Source organism: Mustela lutreola, chromosome 2, assembly GCF_030435805.1.
Source record: "Mustela lutreola isolate mMusLut2 chromosome 2, mMusLut2.pri, whole genome shotgun sequence".
Taxonomy (NCBI): Eukaryota; Metazoa; Chordata; class Mammalia; order Carnivora; family Mustelidae; genus Mustela; species Mustela lutreola.
The window spans coordinates 19903845-19931009 of NC_081291.1; the positions used below are offsets into that span (position 1 = coordinate 19903845).

Sequence of the window (27165 nt, forward strand, 5' to 3'; positions counted from 1 at the left end):
GCAGTTTCTCCCTTCTCTCCTTTCTATGCCACACACGACTATGACAAATATAGTGGCAGCAAGATTAGTTGCTTTCAGTTTTCCCAGCTCCAGGAGGGGGGACCCCTGGAAAGGTAGGGTAGGGATTGAGTGATTCATTCATTTAATTTGACAGATATTTATGTGCCACCCTGCAGGATTATGCTGTACGGGGTCTGGAATCAGAGACCTGGGTGGAAGAGAGTTACCACCAGGACCGTGGGATCTGGGCCGGGGGGGGGGGGAAGCTCCAGGATGGTGGGGTCCTAGAGGCTCAGCTCATAGCCGTGCAATGAGAAATGAGAAATAGGGAGGAAGAGTAAGTAGAGAGGGGTCAAGGAGAAGAGGATGGGGTGAGTGAGGCCAGTCAGATGGCTTGAGTGCTAATGTGTTAAGTGAGGGGGAAGAGGAGGTGGCCTTGGGTGGGGATAGGGCCTTGCAGAAATTGCTGTTATAACAACTTACCCCTACTTAGAGTTTTCCATGTGCCATGCATATTCTGAACATTTTACCTACAATTCCTCCCTTAGTGCTGACCTCAGCCAGTGTAGTAGGTAGATGTTACTGTTAGGCCCATTTTACTGATGAGAAAACTGAGGCACCAGGAGTTTCTGATATTTCCCCAAAGTAAGAAACCTGGCAAGTTTGTAGTCTGTGCCCCAGAGTCCTTGCTGTCAACTGCTACTCTACCACCTCTGTCTCCTGCAGAGTCCAAACTGGGGTGTCCTGATTATCAGGACACTGGGGAGCGACAGAAGGTTTGTGAGAAGAGAGTGATGTGATTTCTTTCAACAGGATCCCTTGGCTGCTATGTAGAGGATGAATTGTGGAGGAAAGAAGAGAGCCAGGGATGAGGCTGGAGGCCTTAAGTAAGGGACATGGGACAGGAACATATTTGAGGGGGAGTTAAGAAGGGGAAGAGACTGACGGGATGTAGGGCTAGGGACAAAGGGGTCATGAGTCCGGCTGGCGAAAGGTCACAAAGTGGAGAGACCAGGAACGAGGGCCCCTGGAGGTGCCTGAAGTGTGTAGGAGAGATTTCAGACCAGTGATGGACATGGGGCTGGTGATTAGAGGGAGAAGCTGGACTAGAGATGACAGAGTGGGGTTCTGAGCCCCTGGAATGGGAGGGAGGCATGTGAATGGAGTGGCAAGCAGAGGCTCAGCCATAGCCTTGGGGCTCCCATGAAGCTGGAGAGGGGGCAGCCGGGAGGGGTGAAACAGGGGTTGCTGGACACTCGGGGAAGAATGCACAATTGGAGGGTGTGACTATCTGGTGTAAGTGTGCAAGGACGGCACAGCCTGGCTTGGTGCTGGACGAGGACATGCCTCCCCGTGGCCCTGTCCTGCCCTGCCTCCATTGATTGGGGTCTGTGTCTGCCCACCTCTGGTGAGCCTGGCCTCTAAGGGGCTGACAGGTTCTCCCCGTTGCCGGGCAACTCCAAGAGCTGTTGGCTGTTGCTAGGAGCCAGCTGGGGAGGCCCAAGGAGGGAGGATCAGCTCTCAAACGTGGGGCGGGGCTGGCGGGGGAAGAAGCCCGCCTTAAAGCTGGGTTTGTAGCCTATGCATGGACAGGCTGTGTTTTTGGCTGGGTGCACCCATTTTATAGTATGTTCGGTGGATTTGAGGCATGGTGGAAGCTGGGCCTCTACCTGGGTGAATTGTGCATATCTCCGAGTGTCTTTGTCCCTGGATGGCCAGTATATGTTTTCATCATGTTTGCTGCATGCTTGTGGCAGGACAGGCCTGAGCTTTGGCTCCAGGCAGGAGAGGACCCTGGAAGAACAGCAGGAGGACTTACAGGCCAATGGCTGCTCAGCAAGGGGGCCATTCAGATAGGGATCTACAGACCCTTCCAGGAGAACAGACAGCCTGAGGATTTGGAGCTGAAACAAAATGTGTGGTAGGGGCCATAAGGAGGGAGTCTATGCAGAACAGGGGGCTGTGGGTGGCCAGCTCCCTTCCTGGCTTTATGGATGTTCCTTGTCTTTGGGCTGGGGCCTCCTCGCCAAGACATCTTTCTCAGTATCTCTTGGTACATCCTTTCATTGGAGGCCCATTGGAGGTCAGGGCTGTGGGCTCTTCCGAAGAGTATCAGAAAGATTGCAGTGTTCTGCTGAAAACGCTGCTGCCTCCACTCCTCTGCCCAGGAATAGGGTTGCAGCCACTGTCCAGTGGGGACAGACCATAGCATCATGTCCACTTATGCTTCCGGAAGTCAGGTGGACCTCTACACTCTCTGTCTCTCTGTCTCTCGACCTGGTTGCCATGTCCCAGGCTGAAGTCCATGATGACTACGTGTAGGAAGATGCCTCCTAGATCCGTGAAAGATGATTAAACCCTTGGGTGACAAGGGAAGGCACCCTGGCTGAGAGAGACAGCCTGGACAAAGGTGTAGAGGTGGCAGTAGACTTTTTTTTAACTGCAATCCAAGAGAGAAGAGGCCAAACCCGCCGTAAGACAGAGAGAGCCATCGTTCAGAGAGGCTCCGGGGCTCTGTAGGTCCTGAAAGAAGTTTACTGGGTTCATTAAATTTAACGAGACGAAGACACGCCTCCTCCACCCTGCTGGTCCAACTTGCTTAAGCTCGAGGGTTGGTTTCTGCTCAGCCAGCGAGGTGTCCCGGATCCCCACCCTCGGGCTACAAGATCCGCCCGCCCCCGCCGTCGGGCCGCGGAGCTCCGGACGCTCCGCATCCAATCGGAGCCCGGCCCCGCCTGCCTCTCACCCGGAGCCCAATCCTTCTGGGCTTGGCTCCACTCCGGCCCCTATTCCTCGGCGTGGCTCCGCCTCCAGCCCAAACCCGAGCCTGGGCTGAGCCTAACTTCTACTTCGCTCCGCCCTCGAGCCAATCACCGGCCCCGGATCTCCCATGGCCCCGCCTTAGGGCCCGCCCCGGCCCAGTCCCGGGCCTGGCCTGCTTCGGCCCCACCCTCGGCCCGCCCCGCCGTCGGTGCGCGGCGGCCGGGAAGGCTCCGCCCGCAGACGCTCGGAACTGCCGACCCGAGAGCTACCCGTAGAGGGCCGGCGGCGGGAGCGGAGTGGGTCGGGCGGGGCCGAGCCGGGCCGGGGGCCGTGTGGGGGCCGGGCGGCGGCCGGGCCGGCGGACGGCGGGATGGGCTGCACCGTGAGTGCCGAGGACAAGGCGGCGGCTGAGCGCTCCAAGATGATCGACAAGAACCTGCGGGAAGACGGCGAGAAGGCGGCGCGGGAGGTGAAGTTGCTGCTTTTGGGTGAGGCCGCGCCCTGCTCTGGGACCCCCGATTCCCCGCCCGAATCCCCAGACAAGGACTTTGGCCTCCAGATTGAGGGCCTTGAACTCTCGGACTCAGCCTGGACCCCCCACACCTGGACTTGAACTCCCAGACCCCACCTGGTCAGGACACTCAGATACTGATTCAAAACTCTGGGTTGGCCTAGACCTCTGATCCGTCTAGCCTAGATTCTTGGTTAGACCCTCAACTGGCCGCAGACGCCAAACACGGAGACCCAGAACCCTGCTTGACCATCCACCTTCTTTGACCACCTCACAGACCCTCAGAGTCCCTGCCTTGTCCTTCCATCCCCCCTAGACTTGACTCAAAGTCCCAGAACCCCACTTGGCCCCCACCCTCCGGCACCACCTGTTTCCCCCACCTGCTCCCCTGGTTCCTGTTGGGCGTGAATATTCCTGGGGCCCCCACCAGGCTCCCACCCACTCCCTCCTTCCCCCTCTGTGCCCCATCCCTTCTCTGAACCCTGTATCCTCCACCTGGGCGCCCTGACACCACGGTACCTCTCAAGTGGAAACTGTGATTGTTCATGAGTCCTCACTCCAGCCAGAACCTCCAAAGCTTTAGAGATCCTTGCTCCCTCCTTCTGGCCCACCTGGTCCCTCTCTGCACACAGTACTCCTCAAATCCGCTGCTCCTCCTCCCTAAGTCCTTTCCCACACTTTGGCCTACCTCAGATTCCCCCCCGCCCCTCCTGCACTGGGTGGGCCCGGCCGGGATGGGAGGAGGGGGCGCAGACTGAGGGGCTGGACTGAGGATCCACTGGTTGCACTGGGGGAGGGAGCCAGGTCTCCAGCTTCCCAGGGAGATTCCGCCGGCTGGCTCTTTCCCAGTTTCTGAGCCCCATCTGGGCCAGTGAGGGGGGCGTCTGGGGAGTAGGAGGGAGTGTGAGTGTGGAGGAGTTTGGGTTGCGGCGCCTCCAAGGCCAGGGAAGATGGTGGCTGCTTGAGGGGTGGGGGGAAGTGGAAGTGGTGAGACAGCCGACATATTGCTGTCCCGGCGGGCGGGCCGAGGAGATATGCTGACGGGTGCTGGTCTTCCCGCACCCTTTCTGGGCCCAGCAGCCAAGGACTTGGCCTCTGGGAGTCGGGGGGGGGGGGCTGTCAGATTGTGAGGCTCTCTGAGGGGGAAGTGATAGACCAGCTAGATGCGGACTTGGGGGCCAGCCGGAGTTGGGGGGCATCTGAGGTGGACTTTTGTAAAGACTGTGGGCTTGATAGTTGTCACCGTCCAGCCTTCCACTGGGGAGCGGGTGTGGTGCCTGGTGGCTGCCTGATTCGGAGGCTTCGGGGGTCGGGGGAGAGATGCCCTCAGAGCAGCGCTGGAGGCTGGACAGTGTATGTGTGTGGGGGTGTGGCCCCTCAGCCTTAGAGCCACCATGGGGTCCCCAGGCTCTGAAAAGCAGAGCTTTCCTTGCTGGGGGCCTGGCCAAGGGACAGCGTGTCTTCCATCTGAGCCCATCTGTTGACTGTCCCTGGGGGCCTGGCCTCAGGGGCACAGCCCAGAGGTTTCAAAATGGCATCCGTTCCGCCGCCTCTGCGGGTAGGAAGAGAAGGGGCGGGAAGGGGCGGCGGCCCAGCCTCCTGGGCTGTTTTGCGTTGGGCGCTTGCCTCTTCCTGTCTTTACTGCGAGTGCGGCAGCCCCAGTGAGTGGGTGTCGCCAAGGTGGAGGGCCCGTTGCTGATGGCCGCTGGGCCTGGGTAGGGTGCTTCCGGTATCGCTGTCTCCTGGTGCCCACCCCGAGGCCCCTGGCCGGCCCCTTCCCAGGCGGATCGGCTGAGGAGACGGGCCACTGGGCCCTAGGGCCAGGGTACAGAGGGCTTATGGCCCCCTGTATCCCAGCCCCATGCCACTAGCTTCGCTCCTTGGAGCTCAGCTCAGGTTTTGGGCCTGGAAACTCCTCCCACACTGGGCTGGCAGCAACCAGGGGTGCAGGGTCTGGCTAAACATTTTCCAGGCTGGGGAGTCCATCTCAGCATCCTGCTCCTCAGGCCTTTGCTTCCTCTGTTGAATGGGCTTCCTGGGTTTGGGCCAGAGGAGTGCTGGGCCCAGGATGGGGAGAACAGGGGCCTCATGGAGGTTCCTGTTGAGGGTAGGGAATGGGAGCTAAGACCCTGCAGAGGGTGTACCTCGAGGAGCTGAGAGACCTACCTCTGCCTGAAGTTGGGGACCCTTGGCTGCCTGGGTAAGTGTCCTGGCCGGCCATCCCTTTCCCATCCAGGTCCAGGGAGGTGCTGGGAGCCCAGCTGGGGCAGCTTCAGAGTGCTGGGCGCCTGTCCCACATAGCGGGAAGAACTCTGTCCAGGCAACGGGACTCTTCGGTTGGGCAATTGCCAGCTTTCCCTTGCAGCCAGAACCACGCCTGCTGCCCCACCCGCATACTGGCTCCTTGCCCTCCTGGGTAGCCCTGCTGGCGGATGGGCACCGGGGGCAGAGGCAGAAGCGCTGCACACCAGTGAGTGTGTTTTTCCTGGTAGCTTGGTTGGTTGGGGGAGAGCTTCCATACCAGCCCTACCTCAGGGACACCCCCTGCTGCCATCTAGCTCAACCTGACTGACTGACAGTCCCCAGGTGGAATTTGGCGCCTTAGGCTGGGCACTTAGGGGAAAGGAAGCCAGAGTGTGTGTGTGGGGGTGGGGGGATGTTTCTGATTTGGGATGGGCTTGTGTGGGCAGCCCACAGAGGAAGGAGAGGCTGTCCCTGGTGGGTTCCATGCAGGCTTCAGAGTATAAATACAGCCCTTCTCTCTTGCCCCTGGGACTTTGGATCTACTCTCCTAGCCTGGCCTGCATTTCCCTTCTTTCCATCTAACTCACTCCTACTTGATTGTTCTTCAAGACTCTTCTCTGGGACCACCTCCCAGGATCCTTCCTTGACATTTCCCCTTCATGGAGGCCACTTCATGCTCCTCCTCTGGCTCTTCTTGGTGCTGCTGCTTTTGTCATCAGCATCATACTTGCCTGGGTGACTGCTGCCTTTCCCTGAAACTACAGGGGCAGGCTGTGTCCGATTCGTTTCTGAGCCTTCTGTGCCAAACATGGGAGCCTGGCACTTACGGAATGCTTCTTACCTGTTTGTTGAATGAAGGAAGTGCTGCTAGTCTGAACTCAGTCTTGGGGATGAGTGGGTGATGGAGGAGTAAGATGGGGGTCACTGAACCTGACATTGTGGGCAGGTGACAAGGCTCAGTGTTGGGCCAGTGATAGGGACTGATGGGGGGGGATAGCCAGAGAGAAGTTCTGTAGACTCTTTCTTCCTCAACTCCCCACCTGCCCAGTCAGACACAGCCTTCATCCTACCTCGTGCAGAACTCTTGCTGACCAGTCCAGAGCCTGTCACAGGGCAGAGCATGTGGTCAGGCCTCCACTGTTCCTAGGAGAATGGCGTGGCATGCTTCCTTTCAGCTCAGGCAGTTTGGGGACTGCCGCAGTCCTGCTGTCTTTGCTCCAGGAGAGTGCTCTCAGGGCTGGGACTGCCCCACAGCCTGGGGACTGAGGCCAGAGCAACACCACAGGAGTTCCTAGCCTGGCCAGACCAGGGACTGCCCACACAAGGGCCCAATTAGGTTTACCAAAAGAAAAAGGGAGTTTTATGGTCTCTGTCCTGTCTGTGTGTCTAACAAATGGCCTGGCATACAGTAGGTGCCTATTAAGCATGTGTGGAAAAAATGACGCTATAGAGCACAGGGATAAGTAATTCTGGGGCTGTTGCTTGGCCCTTGGTCTAGCTGGAGAAGGGATAGCCTAGGGTCCTTGTTGGCTGGGTAATGGGAAGAGACCAAATGGAGTGTGCTTGCATATGTGTGTGTGGGGGGGGGGTGTCCTCGAAAAATGAGCAGCATTTGCCAAGGGTAGGTGTGGGGCAGAGGGACCCACTCAGCGAGAGCACTGAAGCTGGAAGGCCTGGCCTGGGGGGAGGAGGGCTCACCTCTTTGGACTAGCTCTTGGGGTTACCCAGATGTGGGTTTCTGTCCCAGCTCCACCTAGTGCATCCTCTGAGAAACACAGCGACAGGTGAAATCCTGTAGGCGTTCTGTTCCCCATGGGGCACCTGCCTGCAGCCACAGGTGTTGTGGGGACAGTGCACCAGTCTGCAGGTTGCAAAACAAGTGAGAGAGCCCCTAACGGCTCCTGTGGAGTTGAGAGTTGAGAGTTAATGGGGAGGCCTCTCCCCAGCCTACAGGCTGCCTGGCCCCAGTATGGGGATCCCCCTCCCTTCCCCTCAGGCAGCTGCTTGAAGCACATAGGGAGGCCGAGGTGTGTAGACAGTTTGTGCCAGCTGGAGTGACAGACTGTCCTGGGGACCGTAAGCCCAACCTCTGGGGACTGAGTGGCCTTCCTGGGGGCCTGAGGGGGATGTGGCTGGGCCCTGGACACCAGGTGGGCTGGTACCCAGGCCGCCCTCTAGCCTCCTGGTCGGTCCTCCCCGGAGCCTCGAGGTCCCGGCTGGAGCTCATTAGCACTTGAATGGGGGGCGGGGTAGCTTGGGGCCTCCCGTCTCTCCTTCCCACCCCTCCCCCAGGCTGGGCGAGGCTTTGTCTTCGCGAGCAGCCGCGCCGGAGCTCCCACGCTGGGAAGTGAGCAAGGGTCTCAGCCATTTCTGAACCCCTGTGCTTGCAACCTGCCCAGTCCTGCTGGGCCCAGCCCCTCGCCCCTAGTGTTGGTGCAGCCATCATGAGGGACCTGTAGATAGGAGTGGGATTGGATTCCTCAGGGGATACCCTGAGCCAGGAGACTGGGTGAATCAGAGTGGCTTTGCAAAGGAGTGACGCTGGCACTCAGCTGTGGGCATCCCAGGAGGATGGGGGTAGCGAACCCCAGATGGGGTAGAGCAGGTGGCAAGGAGAGAGGGAATGAGCGGCCTCCGTAGCTGGAGGTGGAATTCAAGGCAGCTGGGAGGCACAGGCTTCCATGCCAGGCCCTGAAGCAGTATCAAGCCACTCACTGTGCTCAGCTGGAGCCTGGTCCGCCGTGGTCAGGGACCCCTTCAGGCTTGGGTGGCCCATCAGGGGTTGGCCCTGGCCTAGCCTGAGCTGCAGGGTCACTGGGTGGCATCATTGGCGTCCTAGGCCTGCAAACATGGCTCAGCAAGTGACCGCAGGTTAGGGTGGGCCTGACCCCATCCTGGGCAGGTCACTAAGCCTTCAGCCCTGCAGAGGCGGCTTGGGCCACAGGTGGGCACAGCAGTATCTCTTGGTCTTTGTCTCTAAAAGCCACCCATTCTTTAGGCAGGAATGGGATGGAAGATGCTTTGTCCACATAAGCTTTGTCCACTGAGGGACCGGGGCCTTGCCCCATCAGACCCCCAGGAGAGGATGAGACGGTCTGACCTGGAGCCTCCCCAAAACCGCTTTGTGCTTTGTGGGGCAGCCTTGGGCAGATGGGGACAAGGAGGGCCCAGGCCAGCATCTGTCCTGTCTTCATAGTATCCTGGGGCAGGATTCCCAATCTCAGAGCACATTGCGGGGGTAGGGGTCATCGGGTTCGGACTAGACCACAGTTCATGAGCCCTGCCTCAGGATGCATTTCTAGGTGCCCTGATGAGGCAGAGGACTAAGCTCTTTGATGGTGGCCCGGTACCCCAGGCAGGGCTCTCAGCAGCCCCTCTGTCAGCCACAATCACAGGGTGGGGTCCCTCTGTCCAGCTCCATGCAGCCCTCCTCTGACCTGAAGCTCTTGCTCCTACTGAACCCCAACCCCATCTTCACCCTCACCCCAGTGCTGCTGCTTTAAGTGATGTTCATGCTAGTGGCTTGGGAGAAAGCGTCTCCGTGGAATCACCCTACAGTGGCTGGGTCGGGTTGAGTCACGGTGTTGGCCTTATGCACGCATTTCCAAGGTTTGGCAGCAAGTGCCAGGTCAGCTGGAAACAAAGCCCGAAGGTGGGATTGTCTAAAGCTCCGTGAGAAGCTTGTGGGGAAGGCTTGGAGGATTCTGGGGTGGGAGGCTGCTCTGCTTCAAAATATGCCGGTGGGGGGGGTTGTCATTGGCAGCATCCACTGTGCCTTGGACGGGAGGAGGGGTAGTGAAGTCTGCATGGCAGGGCTGGGCCTCTCGGGGAAGTGGGGAAGTGGTGTCCACACCGGAGGAAAAGGAGGAAGCAGCTGGAGGGGGAGGAGCCCAAAAGAGGAAGAAGCTCGAGGCCTGCTTCTGCTCTGTCCTGGGGTGGGGGTGTGAGCCTTGTCAATGGGGTGGGGGGGATCTGGAAGGTGAGTCCCACCTGCTCAGGCTCATCGCTATATAGCCCTGAGCGCCGCTGCTGGTAGTCACGAGGTTGGCGTCATTCCAGGCAACTCTGTCCCGTGTCCCACCTCAGCAACTGCTGGGCCCAGGAGCTCAGAAAAGGTGGTGCCTTTGAGAAGGATTCCAGGCCCCTCCTTTGACCACAGGAAGTGGTGGCTGGGAGAGGGACAGGGGCAGGGTGGGGTGGGGGGGGGGGGCGGGCGGCTAGCAGGAAAGCAGAGGATTGCTCTTCTATTCCCGAGCGGCCATTGCCCTGCAAAGCCGGAAAGGCCGGCTACAGGCCTAGATGAATGCCCGGAAATGGAGCTGCAGCCGTGGGATTAGCTCACTCTGGGTTTCCCCTGCCGGGCAGTGGACAGAGGGGCCCTTAGTCCAGCCTAAGGATTCCCCTCTGCTACTACTACCTGCTGGGCCTGGGGGGTACCATCACTGGGAGACGAGCTGCTGTTATCACTGGGCCTCAGTTTACCCTCAGTGGTAACAGCAGCTGTCTCTGATCAAACCATGTCTTACATAGAACTGGTCCCTTCAGTGTCTCTCCGTGTTTAACCCTATGAGGCTGGGAGGGCCATTACATCCATTTCACTGATGAGGAAACCAGGCTCAGAGATATTACATGACTTACCCAGTACACAGAGTCACCAAGATAGGAGCAGATAATGACGGAGCACCCCTCCACAACTACCTTTGTCCGTGAGGAGTTTGTGCCCAACTGGCAGGAATTGGTCAGTCAGGATGAGAGGCAGATTCTGTGGTCTGTGTGTTTTCTACTTATGCTTGGGGACCCGTCTCCGGAGACCTCGATTCCTCTTCTAGGAGATTCTTTCAGTCTGCCTGCTCTGGAGGTGGGGGACCCAAGAGTCTGTTCGTGAATCTTTTTCCTGTTCTGTGCCAAAAGTCTGCTGTGTGGCCACGGGGTGACTTGATCCAAATGCAGCTGCCATCGTCCCTCCCAGCCCGTGTTCCCTCACAGAAAGACTCGGATCCTAGTTTGGCCACTGAGTACTTCACTTGTCTCCTAACACTATGCTCATTCCTCCCCTAGCCCCCAGGGTCAGGAGGACGGAGACAAGGCCTGAGGAAGGGTCAGAGGCTGTCAGAGTCCAGGGTAGGGGCGCCTGAGTCTGGGAGTTGACCAGATGAGGCGAAGGGAAGAGCTTTCCTGCAGAGGGCTCCCGCTAAGAGCCGAGGCTGTGGGGGACTGGCAACAGTATGATAGGTGAGAGGCTAGTCCTCAAACTCCTCAGCCTGTGAATCTGAGCTCTGTGGCCTTGCCTTCCCCTGCGGAGGCTCCTGGGGGTTCTGCTCTGTGTTATCAGGCCAGGCCAGAGGGGGCTGAGGAGCCTGAGGGAGATTTTAGGATGGCTAGCACAGATGCTTCAAGGGCCTGCTGGGCCATGAGGCCACACACTAAGCAGACAACATGCATCTTCATGGCCACTCAAGCCCTTGGGTCCCAGAAAGCCCCCACCCCAACCTTCTTCACTGTGTGACCTCAGGCTGTCCTTTTCCCTCTCTGTGTTCCAGCACTGGGACATGTCATGTCCTGATTCTCAGCAAGGGCCCATGGCTTGTGGGCACAGAGACACGCTGTGCGCTTGGGCTGAACCTTGGGGCAGTTGAGTGTGAGGGTCCGAGGGAGGCTGCTCAGGGCAGGCCTTGAGTTTGGCACACTCCCTGGAGGGGTACATTTCACATATGGGAACCCCGAAGCCTGGGGGCTGGGCATCTCACCCAGGGCCCACAACAATGAACCCAAAAAGAAGTTGGGGGGGGGGCACTCAGATTCTTGGAAAGCAGCAAAGGGATTCCTTCCACAAAGAGGCATCCAGTAAGAGGAGTGTGTCAAAAGGCCTGGCTCCTTGCGTGACCTGGGCCCGGTACAGCATCTCTTGGCTCCTGTAAAGGGTGAGACCTGTAGCATTTGGGCCTTCTCCCCTCCAGGTTGGCTTGCCTTACCCAGCGCCTCAGTTTCCCTCTGTCCAGTGGACAAGGCTCCATGGCAGGGGACACAGCTCTGTCCTGGCAAGCCCTCTCCAGGGCTTGAGGCCCCGAGGCCAGTCCCTTACACACAGAGCTCTGACTCTGGAGTAGCAGGCTGGATCCTGGTTGCTGATGCTTCCTTCCCTGGTGGGGGCATCATGAAGGCCTGGACGCCACTGGAGGCTGCCCAAGTGACAGAGACCAGAGAGAGGGAGGTTCCAGGCTTATTAGGGGCATCTGGGGGGGAGGCAAGGCCATACTTGTGGGTGGGCATGTCGCGGCCCCCATCCAAGACTCATGTCCCTGCCCCCCACAGTGCCAGACCCTTACTGAGCGCCTAGCCTCAGAGGGAGTGATGGGACCAAAGAATACCACCTGGAGGAAGGAAGAGACGCCGGGGGCGGGGCTTGGAGGGCCTTTGTCTGGCGGAGCCCTCCTCCCCCCCATTTCCATTGTTCCCCGGTGTGCGGGGTCTCCGCGGGCGGAGGGCCTCCCAGGCCTGCGAGAGGGAGTTGATTGAAAAAGGGTCCAGGCACCTCCCCCAGCTGCCCCTACCCTAGGCTGCTTTTCAAAAGCGAAGGCTCCCCGGCACTGCCCAGCCCCCACCTCCTCCACTGTCTCTGGCTGCCGGGCTCCCCCTGGCGGTGGCGTGGCCTGGGACCCTGAGGCTGCAGGGGAGGGGCGAGAGCCAAGGGGCCCGGAACCACTGGCTGAGCCAGAGACGTGGCACCTTCCTGGGATGAGAGTGGGAGGTGGTGCCCAGGCTGCCTTTGGGGTAGGCTTCCCAAGGTTCATCCCCACCTTCTCCCTGTGCCCCACTAGGGCCGGGTGGGGGGTGGCCTTGAGGCGGGCCTGGTACTGTGGGTTGGAGCTGGGCTGCAGCCCAAGTCTACCCTGTGGTCCCAGCCCTGCTGCTTATGAGAATCTCTGCCCTCAGGCTGCCACGTCAGCTGGCTGCGCTCCCCAGCCCCATGTGTTAGAGGGGAGCCCACCAGCGCAGGAGCCTCTGCCTGGCTTTCTGAGCGCAAGGAGTCTGTGAGCAGTGTCTGCGGCCGGGCTCTGGGTGGGAAGGAGGCTCCGCAGCTATGCAGAAGTCCTGCCTCCTGTGGAGGGGGTGTGATGAACCCAGAGCCAGATGCCCGGAAAGGCCTGAGGGCTCTGACTGCCATCTCAGGGTCTCCGAGTCCCAGCAGGGAGCAGCAGTGCTACGCCAGCTTCTGAGCCACTGGTCCTCACCCTCCACTGTGCCTTGTCTGAAAGCCTCAGAAACTCTCCTCCCGATGAGATGGCCGCAGCAGGCCACTTTGCAGGTTGTGGTTACAGTGACCTATGCAGTATGGTCTTTGGAGACTGCAGGAAATGAAAGGGTTGGGGACATCTGTGATCTTCCATAGAGTACAAACATCGTGATAACTTTTATCTGAGTGTTCACCGTGTGCTGGGCACTATGAGAAGCGCTTTGTGTCAAATCCTCCCCTCCCTCTTAGAGGAGATAATGGTGGTGTCCTGTTTCATGGATGGGGTACCAGAGCAAGGGCAGGAGTGGGGTGAGGCCCTTGGAGACAGCAGGAAGGATGAGCTTGGGCACCAGCGCTGTGGGAGGTCTGGACCTCCCTCTGGGAGAGGATCTGAGAGTGAGAGTTCGGCCAGCTGGCCACTTGAGGCTTGGCAGCCTCTGCAGAAGGGAAACTGAGGCCGGAGAGGACAAGAGCAGCATGTCAGGGCCTCCCAGCAGGGCAGAGCCTTGTCTGGGATGTAGAGGGTCCAAGATTGACCAACAGACAACCATGACTTGACACTGGGACTGGAGGTCGGCATCAGGCCACAGGTCCCATCGGCCTTGCTGGGGCAGGTGGATTTGCGCCATCTCCCTTCCCCCATCCGTTCCCCTCTCCGTTGGGGCCCAGCATTCCCAGAGTGGAAGCAGATGTTCTAACGCAGCCGCTGTGGCCAGCACATCATGGCAATTACTGCCTGCCTGCGGGGGGGCCCAGCAGCTGCGCCCTGGAGCGAGAGCTGTAGAGGTTTCTGCTTGGTGAGAAGAGGTATGGCCCCATGGGAACACGGAAGCCTCTGTGGGGCCCTCTGATCTCTCCCAGCTGGAGAAGGGAGCGCCTGGTGGGGTCCTCTGTGGGCGGGAGACTCCTGCCACTTTCTATCAGAGGCACCTTGGCAGCTGTCCAGGGCCAGGCAGTGAAGCCCCTTCCTCTTGGGAAGGTGCAGGGCTGGGTGGGAGGAACCGGGTACCCAGGATCAGCAGGGTACAAGCAAACTCATTCCAGTATTGCCTTATTGGATAGGGGAACACTGTGAGGCCCTGATGGGATACAGCCCCAGGGGTGGGGGTGGGAGTGGGGGGCTGGGACCCACAGCTCATGGGGCACCTAGCCCCACCTGTTCCACCATCTCATCCACCTCTCCCCTGCTCCCTGGTCCCCGCTTATTGTTTCTGCTCCCAGGCCCTGCCTCTGCTTCTCTCCCTGTGTTCCCTGCAGCTTCCTGCCTGGCCACCGGTACCACACCCTCGTCCTGCCCCTTGCTCCTTCCTGCTTGAGTCACAGCCGCTAGGAGGACAAAGAGACTGCTCTGAGTCCAGGGATGGGGGCTCCCTGATTTTGGTTTGTCCACCTGTCAAATGGGGGCAGAAAATGTCCTCCTAACCCTCAAAATGAGACAGGAAGGGAACCTGAGGCTGAAAGGGGATAGGAAAGTGGACTCCTTATTGGCTGGGGCAGGGAGCAGGTGTTGTGGCTCCAGCCTGGTCACCAGGTGCTGCCCACCTCTGGGCCTACCAGGCCTGCTGCTGCTAGGAAAATCACATGCAAAGCAAGAGCGTGCTGTTATCCCTATCTTTGGGCAGGGCCACGGAATGCCACAGCACTTCTGACCAAGAGAGTGGTCAGAAGGCCAGGCAGGGAAGTTGGTGCTTCAGGTGGACAAACAAGAGGGGACACCTCACCAAAATCTCAGGTCTCCTGCGGCCCGGACGGTTGCCCCTGCTCTGAGTCTGGGGCCAGCATGATTGAACTAACCCATCACTTCACATCCTTGGCCTCTGTTCCCCACTAAGCCCCCAGTACTGGCTGACACCCCTGATTCCTGAGTCTTCCTCCACCCCAGGATGTGCTTCCTTCCTCCTGTGTGGGAGCAAGTGACTAGGTGGCCAGGAGGTCACCCGCCCCCCTGTGGTTCACCCCTCCGGTGCTACCCTCCAGGCCCTGGAGGGTGGGCCTCTGTGGTTGGGCATCACTGGGACAGTGAGAAGCCTAGTGATCCCTAGCAGCTGGTGGATGTGTGAGGAGAGCCCAGGCCCTTCTGCTCAGGGAGGCCACTGGGGTGTGGATGTACCCAGTCCCGCCCCTGTGAGGGCCACAGCTGTGCCTCAGTTTCTCCAGGTAAAATGTGGATCTGGGGTGGGAGGTGGGGTACATGGAGGTGGGCAGGGACCTTGGCGGGTCAGGGGAGGGGTGCTCTCCTGCTGCCTGGAGGGCACTGCAGAGACTGAGCAACATCTGCCTAGGAAAGCAGGGTGTGAACCCAGTGACAGGTGCAGTCGGGGCAGAGGATGGTGTGGCCCAGCCGCAGGACAGGGCTCCAAGGGCAGTTCTAGGAGGCCAGCAAAGTGGGCCATCTGCAGAGGGAATGATGACCGTGTGACCGCAGCCTCTCCCTGTTTCCTCATTTGCTAGGCGGGATTGCTGGAAGAGGTGATTTAGTTGTTGCGGTAGGCGTCGAGTAGCATCTGGCCCATAGGGGGCGCTGTTTGCGGCTTTGCTGTTAGGAATCTTGCGGCTCGCGTTAATGTATGTGTTAGCCCCTCATCCTCTGAGGTTGTCCTGACCCACCCTGAGGGATGCCGGAGTGTACCCTCCCCACAGACCCCACTATCTGCCCCGCTGAGCTGCTCAGAGGGACTGACCTGCCACATTGCTCAAGACGGTTGGGACACATGGAAATGGGGCATAGGACTTGTGTGCCCAGCACAGGAAACTTCATGAGCAAATGCCTGGCGTTGGCAAGAAGAGGCAGGGCCTGGCAAGTGCAGGTGTGACTGGCAGTGATGGGGAAGGAGCAGAGGGAACAGTCTGGGCAAGCACTGGGAGGGAAAGCTGGCCCCACTGAGATGTGTTCTACTTGGAGTTTAGGACAGAGAAAGGAGATGAAGTCCTGCCCCCACTCCCAGCATCTCCCAGCCAGGGAGGCAGGCCAGCAGCCCTCGTGGTCTTCACACTTCCCTGCAGAGTCCCTGGGGAATGTGGGTTTCTGGGCTGCACCCCTCAAGATCTGGCTCTGTGTGTCTCGGATGGGACCTGGGAATCTGCTTTTTTGGAAAATATACTCCCAAGGCTTTCTGAGCCACATTCTGAGAAAGGCTGGGCAGGCCAGGTGTCAGTCACAGTCCTGTGTGTTTCCCTGCCCACCTGAATCCCGGCTGCACAGTCTTGGGCCAGGACTACTTTTCTTTTTTTTCTTTCTTTCTTTTTTTTTTTTTTTTTTTTTAAAGATTTTATTTATTTATTTGACAGAAAGAGATCACAAGTAGGCAGAGAGGCAGGCAGAGAGAGAGAGGAGGAAACAGGCTCTCCACGGAGCAGAGAGCCGGATATGGGGCTCGATCCCAGGACTCTGGGATCATGACCCGAGCCGAAGGCAGAGGCTTTAACCCACTGAGCCACCCAGGCGCCCCCAGGACTACTTTTCTGAGCCTCAGTGTCCTTGTATGTGAAATGGGAACAGAAACAGTATGTTTGTGGGGCTCATATGACAGTCATGGGAAAGAGCACCAGCAGATCCCTCAGTACTGGCCAAAGAGAATACAGAATGGGCCTCTGCCAGACTTGGAAGCATATGTGTCGGTCCAGAGGTGTGTGCATGTGAGTCTGTGTGTGTGTCTCCCACGTCCCCATTTCCATCTGCCGAGGGTAGACTCAGGCCATGCCTGGGAGGCAGGAGTGTGACCCTGTGCCCCAGCCCAGGCCCCTTGGTAGTTCAGAATGTGAGGAGAAGAGGCACTACTACCTAGCTGAAGTGTGCGGGGCTCCTTCCTGTCAGCTGCGCCCAGGCACATGTTGGCAAGCCTGCCTGCCCCTATCCCCATGAGAATGACAGGGAGACTCCTGAGGGCTGGTGTTGTCTCTGACCAAAGCCCCTGAGCTCAGTCAGCACTGGAGGGGCAGGGTGTCCCATGGTGGGCAGTGAAGCTTATGGGAAGCAAAGGCTTGGGGTGAGTCCCCCAGGGGTGCAGGCGGTCTGGGTTGCCTGGAGCACTATGGCCTTGCCAGCTACACCCTGGTTAGCTTTGCCACCCACCAGGCCCCACTGCCTCCATTTCCCTGTGAGGCTGATGAGGAGGGTGAGTTCTGCCTCCAGAACTGCGGGTGGCTGGGCCACTGGTGGTTTGTCCGTGTAGCCCTGCTGGGGCTGCTCCCTGACCGCCTGTGCCCTCTGTTCCAGGTGCTGGGGAGTCAGGGAAGAGCACCATTGTCAAGCAGATGAAGTAAGTGCTCTGTGTGAGAGGCAGCCACCAAACCCTGATGTCCCCTCTTCTTTTCTTCTTCCTCTAAGTCTCTGCTGCCCCCATCTCCTGCCCCGAGTAATGCCCCAAGACCGTCTCAGAGGCAGCCATCCACCCTCAGGTCCCAGGGCTTGGGGAAGTTTCCTCCTCCTCTCTGTAGTAGGTCCTGCAGGCCCCAGTAGCCCCACGAAGCCATGTGTGGTCCTTGTGCCCTCTGGGCCCTAACTCCTGACCCCTGGCTGCCAGGATCATCCACGAGGACGGCTACTCAGAGGAGGAATGCCGGCAGTACCGGGCGGTCGTCTACAGCAACACGATCCAGTCCATCATGGCCATTGTCAAAGCCATGGGCAATCTGCAGATTGACTTTGCCGACCCCTCCCGAGCGGTATGTCCTCCCCTCAATCCTCACCTGCCTCCCTGAAGGCGCCAGGGCAGATCTTGTCCTGGGAAACCTGGCACTACCCAAGCCTGTGTGGGCCCCATTCTGGAAGCCTCCCTGCCTTGGCCAGGTAGGGTGGGATGTGCTCCTGTGATTGGCTGACCCCTCCCCACTGTGCCCAGGACGATGCCCGGCAGCTGTTTGCACTGTCCTGCACTGCTGAGGAGCAGGGTGTCCTCCCTGAGGATCTGTCCGGGGTCATCCGGAGGCTCTGGGCCGACCACGGTGTGCAGGCCTGCTTTGGCCGCTCTCGGGAGTACCAGCTCAACGACTCCGCGGCCTAGTGAGTACCCTGTGGGGCTGGGTGGGGTGAGGGGGTTCTGGACCACAGGCAGGAGTCGAGGGCTTGAGCACTGTCTGGAAGACACTGCCAGTCCCTGTTTTTGAGATTTTTTTTTTTTTTTTAAAGATTTTATTTATTTATTTGAGAGAGAGACCGTGAGAGAGAACATGAGCGAGGAGAAGGTCAGAGGGAGAAGCAGACTCCCCATGGAGCTGGGAGCCCGATGTGGGACTCGATCCCGGGACTCCAGGATCATGACCTGAGCCGAAGGCAGTCGTCCAACCAACTGAGCCACCCAGGCGCCCCCAGTCCCTGTTTTTGAAAGCTGGTGACTGTCCACCAAGGCCTTGGCGGTTTTTGCCTTGAGGTGGGAGGAGTGGTATTGAAAGCTAGGAGGAGGGCCAGACAGGGCTGCTGTCCCCCAGGGCCAACTGAGGCTAATCTGTCCTTAGACATAATCATTCTAAAGGACATTTGCTACCACCTGTGTCCAGCCTTGGGCAAGGCTGGAGGGACCCAGGGATAAGTGGAGCGGACGGATTCCCAAGCAGTGACTACCCATGGTGTCTGTGTCATGGTGGAAGTCGATGTCGGTCCAGAGGAGGGACTGCCTCAGCCAAGTTCTGAGCAAGAGATGGGCAGGAGAGGAACAGGACAAGCTCACACGAAGGGACACAGCATGTGCATAGTCCTGGAGGGAGCAGTGCCGGCTACAGATGTTCACACTGGCTGGAACGGAAGATACAAGGGGAAGAGACTGGGTGGGGCCAGATCTCTGTGCAGTTTAGAGCCCAAGACTCAGCTGGGGAATCCAGGGGGTTCCGGGAGTTTTCCAGAGGCCCAGCCCGCAGGATCATGCTCCGAACTCCTTCCCTGAGCTGCCTACCACGTGCCATGCCTGGTGCTGGGGGCTGAGCACCCATGGAAAACAGGACAGGTTACTGGCCAGTGCTGATGTCCGGGGGGCTGTAGGGGACGTGCACAGGCTTTTTGGATGAGGCCACCCAAAGAGGCAGCTGTCCCTGTGCTCTACCTGACCCCTCCCACCTCTGCTTAAGTCAGCACGCCCTCCTGTAGCACTTTTCCCTCCCACTGCCCATCCAGTCCTGAGCCCGCCCATAGAGAGGCTGGACCAGGGCTTGGGTGGATAGGAGGCAGGGCCTGCCTGGGCCTGAGCCCCAAGCGTGCCCAGTCCCAGGGACTGACTCCCTCTCCTTGCAGTGGCCTGAATGCCCTTGTGAGTGTCGCCCATGGGAGCTGCAGAATTGCAGCAAACACTGTGAGGACCGTCACACCTCAGCATGCCCCCAGCTCAGCGCCAAAAGAGCTGATAGGTCCTAAAAGCAGGCAGGGCTCGGCCCTCCCAACCATTACCACCTCAGTGTCTGGGGCATTCAAGGAGGTGAGGGTAAGACACCTTCCAGGCCACTTCCTGCTCCATCGTGCCGTTCTTCGTTCCCTGGACATTCAGCACCCACTGTGTGGCCAGCGTTGGTCTGGGTGTGGGGATTCAGCAGTGACGCAGGTCCCGCTCTCCCAGGCAGGTTTAGGCCCCAGGGGTGGGCCGGGGGACAAGAGGCAGGGGGTGGATTGGAATGCTGCAGAGGACTCCAGTCCCTCTTCACAGCAGTCCTTCAAGGCTGCTGGCAGGGCAGTGGGTCCCTGTGGTGAGTCCTGCCGGGGAGGAGGGAGAGGCTGGTGTAGAACCCACCAGGAGGCCCAGGAGGCCTCTAGGCAGGAGCTTTTCAGTAGGCGACAGTGTGCAGTAAGCAGGTCACAGCACATGCGTCATGGGCCCTCATGGTCCTTCCTGTTTTTCTGTTCTGTCCCTGCGTCTCTGAGATCATTTCCCCCTGGCCCCAGCAGGCCTACGCCAGGAGTGAGACCTCGGCACCCGGTAGCCGCTTGGAGGACCCAGTCCCCAGGGCACAGCAAAGATACTGAGGCAGACAGCAGAGTCAGTCCCAGAGCCTAGCAGGGGCAGTGTTGCTACTACTCAGGGAGCTGGTAATGAGGAGCCCATGGGACTCCTGCCAAACAGGTGTCCGTGCCCCCCCCCGCCCCCGCCGAGGAGCCCAAATTTTATTGGGCACCGGGCAAAGAGCCCATGGAGCCTGGAGGGCCCTGACCCATCCCGCCCTGCATTGAGGGTCACGCCGGGCTGCTCTGCAGTGGCTGCCATGATTGGACCGATTAGCACCCCAGATCCCTCCCCAGAGGACTCATTGGCCCCCTCCCGCCCTCCTCAGTTTGCAGCTCACCAGCCTGGATCCTGTCCAAGGCAGACCTGGCTCAGCCCTGGGGGCTAGGGCTTGGCTTGCGGGGCACAGAGCTGCGCCTCCTGCAGGCCCATTCCCTAGGCGGGGGGTAAGGGATGCTGGTCCAGTTTTTCCTCATCTGAGCAATGATTATGATGAAGGCAACGGTTGAAGAGGCAAGGGCTTTGTCTGAACAGTGAGGGGAAGGGAGCAATGGGGCCTGGGTCAGCTGGCCCAGGGTCCAGGTAAAGAGGCCTGATGCTGTTCCCCACTGACCCACCTGCCCCCATTTCTAGCTACCTGAATGATCTGGAGCGCATTGCACAGAGCGACTACATCCCCACGCAGCAGGATGTGCTACGGACCCGTGTGAAGACCACGGGCATCGTGGAGACGCACTTCACCTTCAAGGACCTCCACTTCAAGTGAGCCTGCATGTGGGCAGGGTGGAAGGTCAAGTCTTTGGAGGACAGATGGGAGTGTGGCCGGGGTGGGGTGGGGGGATCCCCTCACTCAAAGGCCTGCTGATGGCTCTGCTGGGCAGGAGGGGCTCTCCCAGGAGTCCTGAGCATCGCTCTGGGGTTTCCTGAGGCTGTGTGGGTGCCAGTGGCCCAGCTCCTCTGCTGCCCTGCTGACCAGCTTCGGCCCTACCTGAACACAAGGGCTCTGGCCCAGAACCAGGCTGGAGGTACACAGCCAAGGAAGGTTCCATGAAGATAGCGTCCCCCTCTGAGCGGGCGTCTGTCCTTAGCCAACTTGCAAAGCGGGGATCTTCTCTGGGAACGCGCTTTCTCTGGAGCTAAGGCGACCCCGTGTCTGCAGGATGTTCGATGTGGGAGGCCAGCGGTCTGAGCGGAAGAAGTGGATCCACTGCTTTGAGGGGGTCACTGCCATCATCTTCTGTGTAGCCTTGAGCGCCTATGACCTGGTGCTAGCCGAGGACGAGGAGATGGTGAGGGGCCGAGAGGCCGCTGGGAGGGTGTGGGGGCGGGGGGCAGGGGCCGGTGCTGACCGCGCTGTCCTGCCCCCAGAACCGCATGCATGAGAGCATGAAGCTGTTTGACAGTATCTGCAACAACAAGTGGTTCACAGACACGTCCATCATCCTCTTCCTCAACAAGAAGGACCTGTTTGAGGAGAAGATCACACACAGCCCCCTGACCATCTGCTTCCCCGAGTACACAGGTGTGGGGACTGGGCCTCTGGGGAGGAGCTGGTGGTGACCAGGCGGTGCGCCGGCGCCCCCCGCTGGACAGAAGGGTAACTGCAGGACACTCGCGCAGGAGCTGGGGCCTGGCTTGCGCTCCGGGGCTCTTACCTGCACACGGGCCGGCGCCCAGCACACGCGCACGGCGCCCAACACACGCGCACAGTCAGGAGCTCCTCTTCACACACACTGGCGCCGCATGTACCACACGCACACCATCACCCCTTCCACACAGGGACACATGTTCTGTGCTTGTGTGTCCACGTGCACAGAACCTTGTCGCTTGTGCCCTGCCTGCATGTGGCCGAGTCCTCACCATCTCATCTCCCACAGGGGCCAACAAGTACGACGAGGCAGCCAGCTACATCCAGAGTAAGTTCGAGGACCTGAATAAGCGCAAGGACACCAAGGAGATCTACACGCACTTCACATGCGCCACCGACACCAAGAACGTGCAGTTTGTGTTTGATGCCGTCACCGACGTCATCATCAAGAACAACCTGAAGGACTGCGGCCTCTTCTGAGGGGCAGCGGGGCCTGGCAGGATGGTGAGCCCGGGGTGGAGCGGAGCAGAGCTGTGGAGCCCAGAGAAGGGAGCGGTGGGGGCTGGGGTGGGCCGTGGTGGGGGTATGGTGGTAGAGTGGTAGGTCGGTAGGACGACCTGAGGGGCATGGGCACACGGATAGGCCGGGCCGGGGCCCAGATGGCAGAAGCATCCGGCCGTGCGCCGGGAGACAACGGAATGGCTGTCCTGACCACCCTTGGAGAAAGCTTACTTCTGATCCTGTCAAACCACTGGCCTGGCCTGAAGGAGGCTGGCTAACAGAGGGCCCAGCCACCTGACACTCAGTGTGACCGGCTCTGTGCTCAGCCCTGCAGTCTTTCCCTCAGACCTATCTGAGGGTTCTGGGCTGACACTGGCCCCACTGGCCGTGGGGGAGATGGGCACGGTTCTGCCAGTGCTGTAGATCCCCCTCCCTCACGTAACCCAGCAACACACACACTGGCTCTGGGGCAGCCACTGGGTCCCTCATAACAGGTGGAGGAGAAAAAGGAGAGAGTCCTTGTCTAGGGAGGGGGGAGGAGAGACACACCCTGGCCACCTCCCGACCCATGCCCTGACTGTCCCCCACCTCCAGGGCCACCGCCGACTCTGCTTCCCCCAGTTCCTGAGGAAGATGGGGGCAAGAGGACCACGCTCTCTGCCTGTCCGTACCCCCGCCCTGGCTGCTTTTCCCCTTTTCTTTGTTCTTGGCTCCCCTGTTCCCTCCCTCAGTTCCAGAGACTCGTGGGAGGAGCTGCCACAGGCCTCCCTGTTTGAAGCCGGCCCTTGTCCTAGGTGCCGGAAATGGCCGCAGTACCCCCCTTCCCGGGCATCTGTTCTGGTTTTAACCATTGTCTTATTCTGTGATGGGGGAGGGGAGCACATGCTGAGTCTCCCAAGGCCTGTGTCTGAAGGGGCACTCACTTCTCCAGCCTGGGACCCCTGGCTTCGCTCAACACCAGCCGGTGACCCAGCCCAAGTCCAGATGTTTACAGGGAGCCTCCTGCCCATCCCAGCCCTCCAGCCGCTTGGAGGCCCCAAAGGAAAAAGCACAAGAAGTGTGAGACACCACCATTCCCGGAGACTACAGTCCACCTGCTCATTCTAGTAGCTTTTTAAAAAAATGAAAGTAAAGGAAAAAAAAAAAAGACAAAACTGCAAACCTAGAAAACTTTTTAGAGAAAAACTATTTAAAACTGTCAGATCCTGACCAGCACCCACCCAGCCCCCTTCCAGTGATTCCGTGCCTTGAGTGTGTCTGCGTGTTTACACCCTTCCCTCTGCTGGCTACCCCCCTCCCTGTGTGGGCAGCACTCCTGCCCTACCCTCCACAGAATTGGGTTCCAAGGGCTGTTCCAGACAACTGCCAACATCACCGAGGGCCCGTCCCAGTGGCCCTGGGCCCTGGCTCCATTAACCTAAATGTAGCTCTTTAGCGCGCTAACCTAGGAACCGCTGCTGCCTGCTGAGGGCCACGGCCCTCATGCCCTTGCCCCAGGCCCGGGTCCTTCAGCGTTGAACACTTCCTTGCTTTTTTTCACATGTTTTATGGAATTGTTCACCTGGTTTGAAATAATAAAATGTAGAAAGAAAAAATGCCAAGTACTGCTCGGTCCTCTTCTGTCCCCGGGCTAGAGACCCAGACAAAGCTGTGCCAAGGGGATAGTGACCCGAACCAGAATCCTCATTTGTGGTAGGGCCCTGGCTGCTCCGTCCTCCTCAGGCCCAGTAGGTGGCCCCTCAGTTTTCCCACTTGGTAGTCATTTTATGTCCTGGGGCCTGTACATGCCCCCTCTCCTCCCAGCGCCTGCATGGCCTTGGGTCAGTGGCACTTGCCAGGCCTCACTGCAGAGCAGGACAGATTTCTTCCAGAGCGGTTCCTCCGAGGGGTTCTCTCTTGGGAGCAGCAGGTGTCCAGTGAGGGATGCAGGAGGAGAGTGTGACTCCTGACCTCCCAGCCCCAAGGCTGTGCTGAGTCCCTTGTATCCCCTCCCTTCTAATCAGAGGTGTTCTCTGCTCAGGACTGGGCTTCTCAGGGTTGACAAAGTTGGGGACAGTAGGGACCAGAGACATTCAGCAGCGTCTCTGCCCTGGCCCAAATCCTGGGGGGCAGGGAGGGACAGGCAGGTGGCTACACATCAGTGTGTCTGTAGGCATAAGCCAAGTGGCCCCGGAGGGCATCAGACTTGGTGCATTGGGACAAGGGCCCTAGAAATGCGGAAGCCAACATGAAGCTATGGGAAGTGCACGCATGTCGCTGGAGAAGACAATGGCAGATGACAAGGCGGCGGGGCCCGCGGTGGGTGGGGGTGCCTGGGGGTGGGGTCCCTGAGCGCCTGGCGAGGCGCCTGGACTTTGTCCTGCGGCTGGTGGCGACAGCGGGCAGCTGAGCCTACGGAAAAGGGCTCTGCTGGGCGGGGCTCGGAGGCGAGCTCCGACCGCGTTTGGCCGCCAGGGGGCGCCGCAGTCCGTGGCCGGCCCCGCCGGGCTGGTCACGGACGCTGACGTCAGCGGGTCCTGCGGAGGCCGCGGGGCACAAAGACAGCTTTGTGGGGCAGCGACGGCTTCGCGCCCGCGGCGGGACAAAGGGGCCTGGGCTGGGGTCGGCGCCGCGGAGGCGGGGAAGGCGGAGGGTGGGAGGGTGGGGCTGGGCACCCGGGACCCCGCCTCCGCACACCTGCCAGTCCCCGCGCGGCCTCAGGGCCCCCAAGTGTTTGGTTGGCAAGAGATGAGAGGCCGTGGCCGCCCGATCGGAAGGAGATCAACGCCCCCCAGCCTCCGCTGCCGCCCCAGTACCTCGGGCCTTTCCTGCTACCGCTGCCTCCGGGACTGATGGCTGAGGGCCGGCTGACAAGGAGAACAGGATCCTTCGTCCAACTCAGGATCCCTGCCTTCCTTCGGCGGTCAGGCCTGGACCCCGCTGAGCCCCGGATAGCGGGCGGGGCCGGGGCTCCGGGGGCCGTGAAGCCCGCCCAGCAGGAAGCCGCGCCGGGAGATGGTTCCTTCCTAACCTCCTGAGGGGAACCCCCGTACAGAGGGAGCATTGAGTGGCCAGCATTGTCTGCCAGACGCACCCAGTGCCTCTCTCCATGGGTGGGCCCTGCAGGATTCTGGCCAGGATCCCCTTGAATCTACTTTGCAGCGGGTCTGGGTGGGGTCCTGGCAAGCAGCACTTTCTTTCCTGCGTGCAGAGAGCTAGGCTCCCACCTGCCTTCAGCCTTCCTACCCCTGCTCTGATTTGGAGGTCATAAGGCCCCATTGTCCCAGCACTGGCGGGGGCGGCCTTTCAATTCTTCCTTGTCTTTGGCAGTTGGGAAATTCCCAGCCTTGGGGGGCAGCTGGAGCTAGCAGAGGGTGGGGGGGTGATGGCACCCCAGGTGTCCTGCACCCCAAAGGGAGGGACTCCAGGCGGTTGACTTCTGGGGATCCCCTAATGCTTAGAGCTTTCCTGGGGCTGAACCTCATCCCTGGGACCACGGGGTGAGGGCATCTAGAGAGACTCAGTGCTCCCTGGCCCTGTGTACCCTGAAGCACTCCCAGCTTAAGGAGCCCCATCTTTTTGGCCCCAGTCACTGGTAGCTTGCAGCTATGAGGCCTGGGACCCCTAGACAGGCAGAGCCAGGAAAGGGGCCCAGGCTCCTGCTTCCAGACTAAGCTTGTGGGTCCCTGTATGAAGTGGGCTGTCACCAGCCGGTGCAGACTTCCATGAGGCTGACCCACCTCTCAGAGGGCCCACCCCACTCCAAATAGTTGCTCAGGCTACTGATGTGGTGCCAGCTTTGGTATTTTTAACCCATCTGTAGGGTGGGGAAACAGCTGGAAAGAAAGACAAGTTCTGAGCTCCACAGGGCTCAGGAGAACAGGATCTAGGGAGACCCTGCAGAGAGGAGCCAGGTGGGCAGCCACTCCCCAGCTCAGGCCCAGGCCCTCCATGACAGGTGGGTGGAGGCCAAGATTCCAGGTGCAGAATGGGGAGGGAACCCATGAGATTTGGAACCTGTGACACTGAAGGGGCTGTCAAGGCCTGGAAGAACACCTCACTGTGTTCCTGGGTGGCCCCACTGTTCCTTCTGATGTCAGGAAAACCTACTCCCCATGCAGCCAGAGCTTTTCAAATCAAACCCCCAACAGACCCCATCCCAGATCCAGAATGCCAGGCCAGCCAGGACGCTGGAGAACATAAGCCCTGACTCCAGCCACCTGGTCTGTGGCATGGGTGACCAGGTCCTAGCTGCCCTGGGAGTCAGGGTGGGGGCTGGGATAGGATCGTAGCATTTCTTGGCTCTCTTCTGGGTTCAGGGTCATTCCCGAACAACTGAGCTCAATCTTCCTGTCTATTGGCCTGACAAGAGATCCTGGGGGCCCACATCCCTATCGTGGGGCTACACATTCCCCTAAACCCTCCTGGACTCCCAGAGGGAAAGCCAGCCCGAATCACACATTCAAGGAGGGCATCAGGCCAGGTGGGGTATGTGTGCAGCTACGTGAGTGTGTCCATACTTGTCAGCCACTTGGCTCTTTGGTTAATAACGGTGATGGGCACTAGGGTGGAGGGGGGTCAACACCATGGATCATTTTCTCCTCCCTGTCTTAGTTTCTCCCCTTGCATGAAATAAGCCCCACAGGTGATCTTATTTAGGAGAAAAATAGGTTTGATATCCTTTCCCATTGACTCTGATTTCCAACCTCGTTGTGGGTGGAGAGAGTCAAGGCCTGAGGGGCTGGTGCAGGGTCAGGAAGGACTTGACCATCAGTTCCCATCGCACCCCATCCCCAGGACTCAGCAGGCCCAGGAGGGTAGAAGGGCTTCCTGTAGGCATTCTCTCTCTCTCTCCTCCCTCCCTGGGCCTGTCCTCTGCTGGGTCCTGTGATGATAGCCACTGGGGGACCCAGAGGCCTGCAGAGAGGCTCGACCCTGGGTGTTCTAGGCATCTGGGGCTTCACAGAGGAAGTGACGCCAGGAGACCTGAAGACTGAATGGTGAAGAAAAGAGTCTAGCAGGTGGCAAAGAGGAGGAGCTAAGGGGTGGAGGGCACAGCCCAAGCAAAGCCCTGCTGCCCCTCTGGAAATTGGGTGCCCAGAGCCCTCATGGGGTCAGCTAAGGCTGAGCCTGGGAGCCCCCAAGCTCCAGCCAAGTCTCTGAGGTGGGTAGTGGGGGACTGCAGAGGGGAGGTATTGGGACGAGGAGGGGCAGAAAGACCACAGGGGCACAGCCTCAGGGAGAGTGAAGGGGTCAGGTCTCTGTGCTGATGCTGCTGGGGGAGGAGGCAGGGCCTTGTCTGGCTAATCAGGGGGCCTAAAGGTCTCCCTAAGATCAGGCCTCAGGAGAAGGGATGGGCACCTGGGCCCTGCCAGGGCTGGGTTGCAGACCAGGAGGAAGAAGACTGAGGAGTCCCCAGGGG

The 27165-nt window shown here is 59.6% G+C and overlaps 1 protein-coding gene across 1 annotated transcript; it reads left to right on the forward strand.

The window, feature by feature from the left end:
• Positions 1 to 3044: 3044 nt before the first annotated feature.
• On the forward strand, positions 3045 to 22918 carry GNAI2 (G protein subunit alpha i2). Its single transcript, XM_059160990.1, has 9 exons — positions 3045 to 3251; positions 16969 to 17011; positions 17276 to 17417; positions 17594 to 17754; positions 20309 to 20437; positions 20835 to 20964; positions 21044 to 21197; positions 21553 to 21767; positions 22359 to 22918. The coding sequence occupies exons 1-8, from the start codon at positions 3134 to 3136 to the stop codon at positions 21741 to 21743; spliced, it is 1068 nt and encodes a 355-aa protein (XP_059016973.1). The 5' UTR covers positions 3045 to 3133; the 3' UTR covers positions 21744 to 21767; positions 22359 to 22918.
• Positions 22919 to 27165: the final 4247 nt, after the last annotated feature.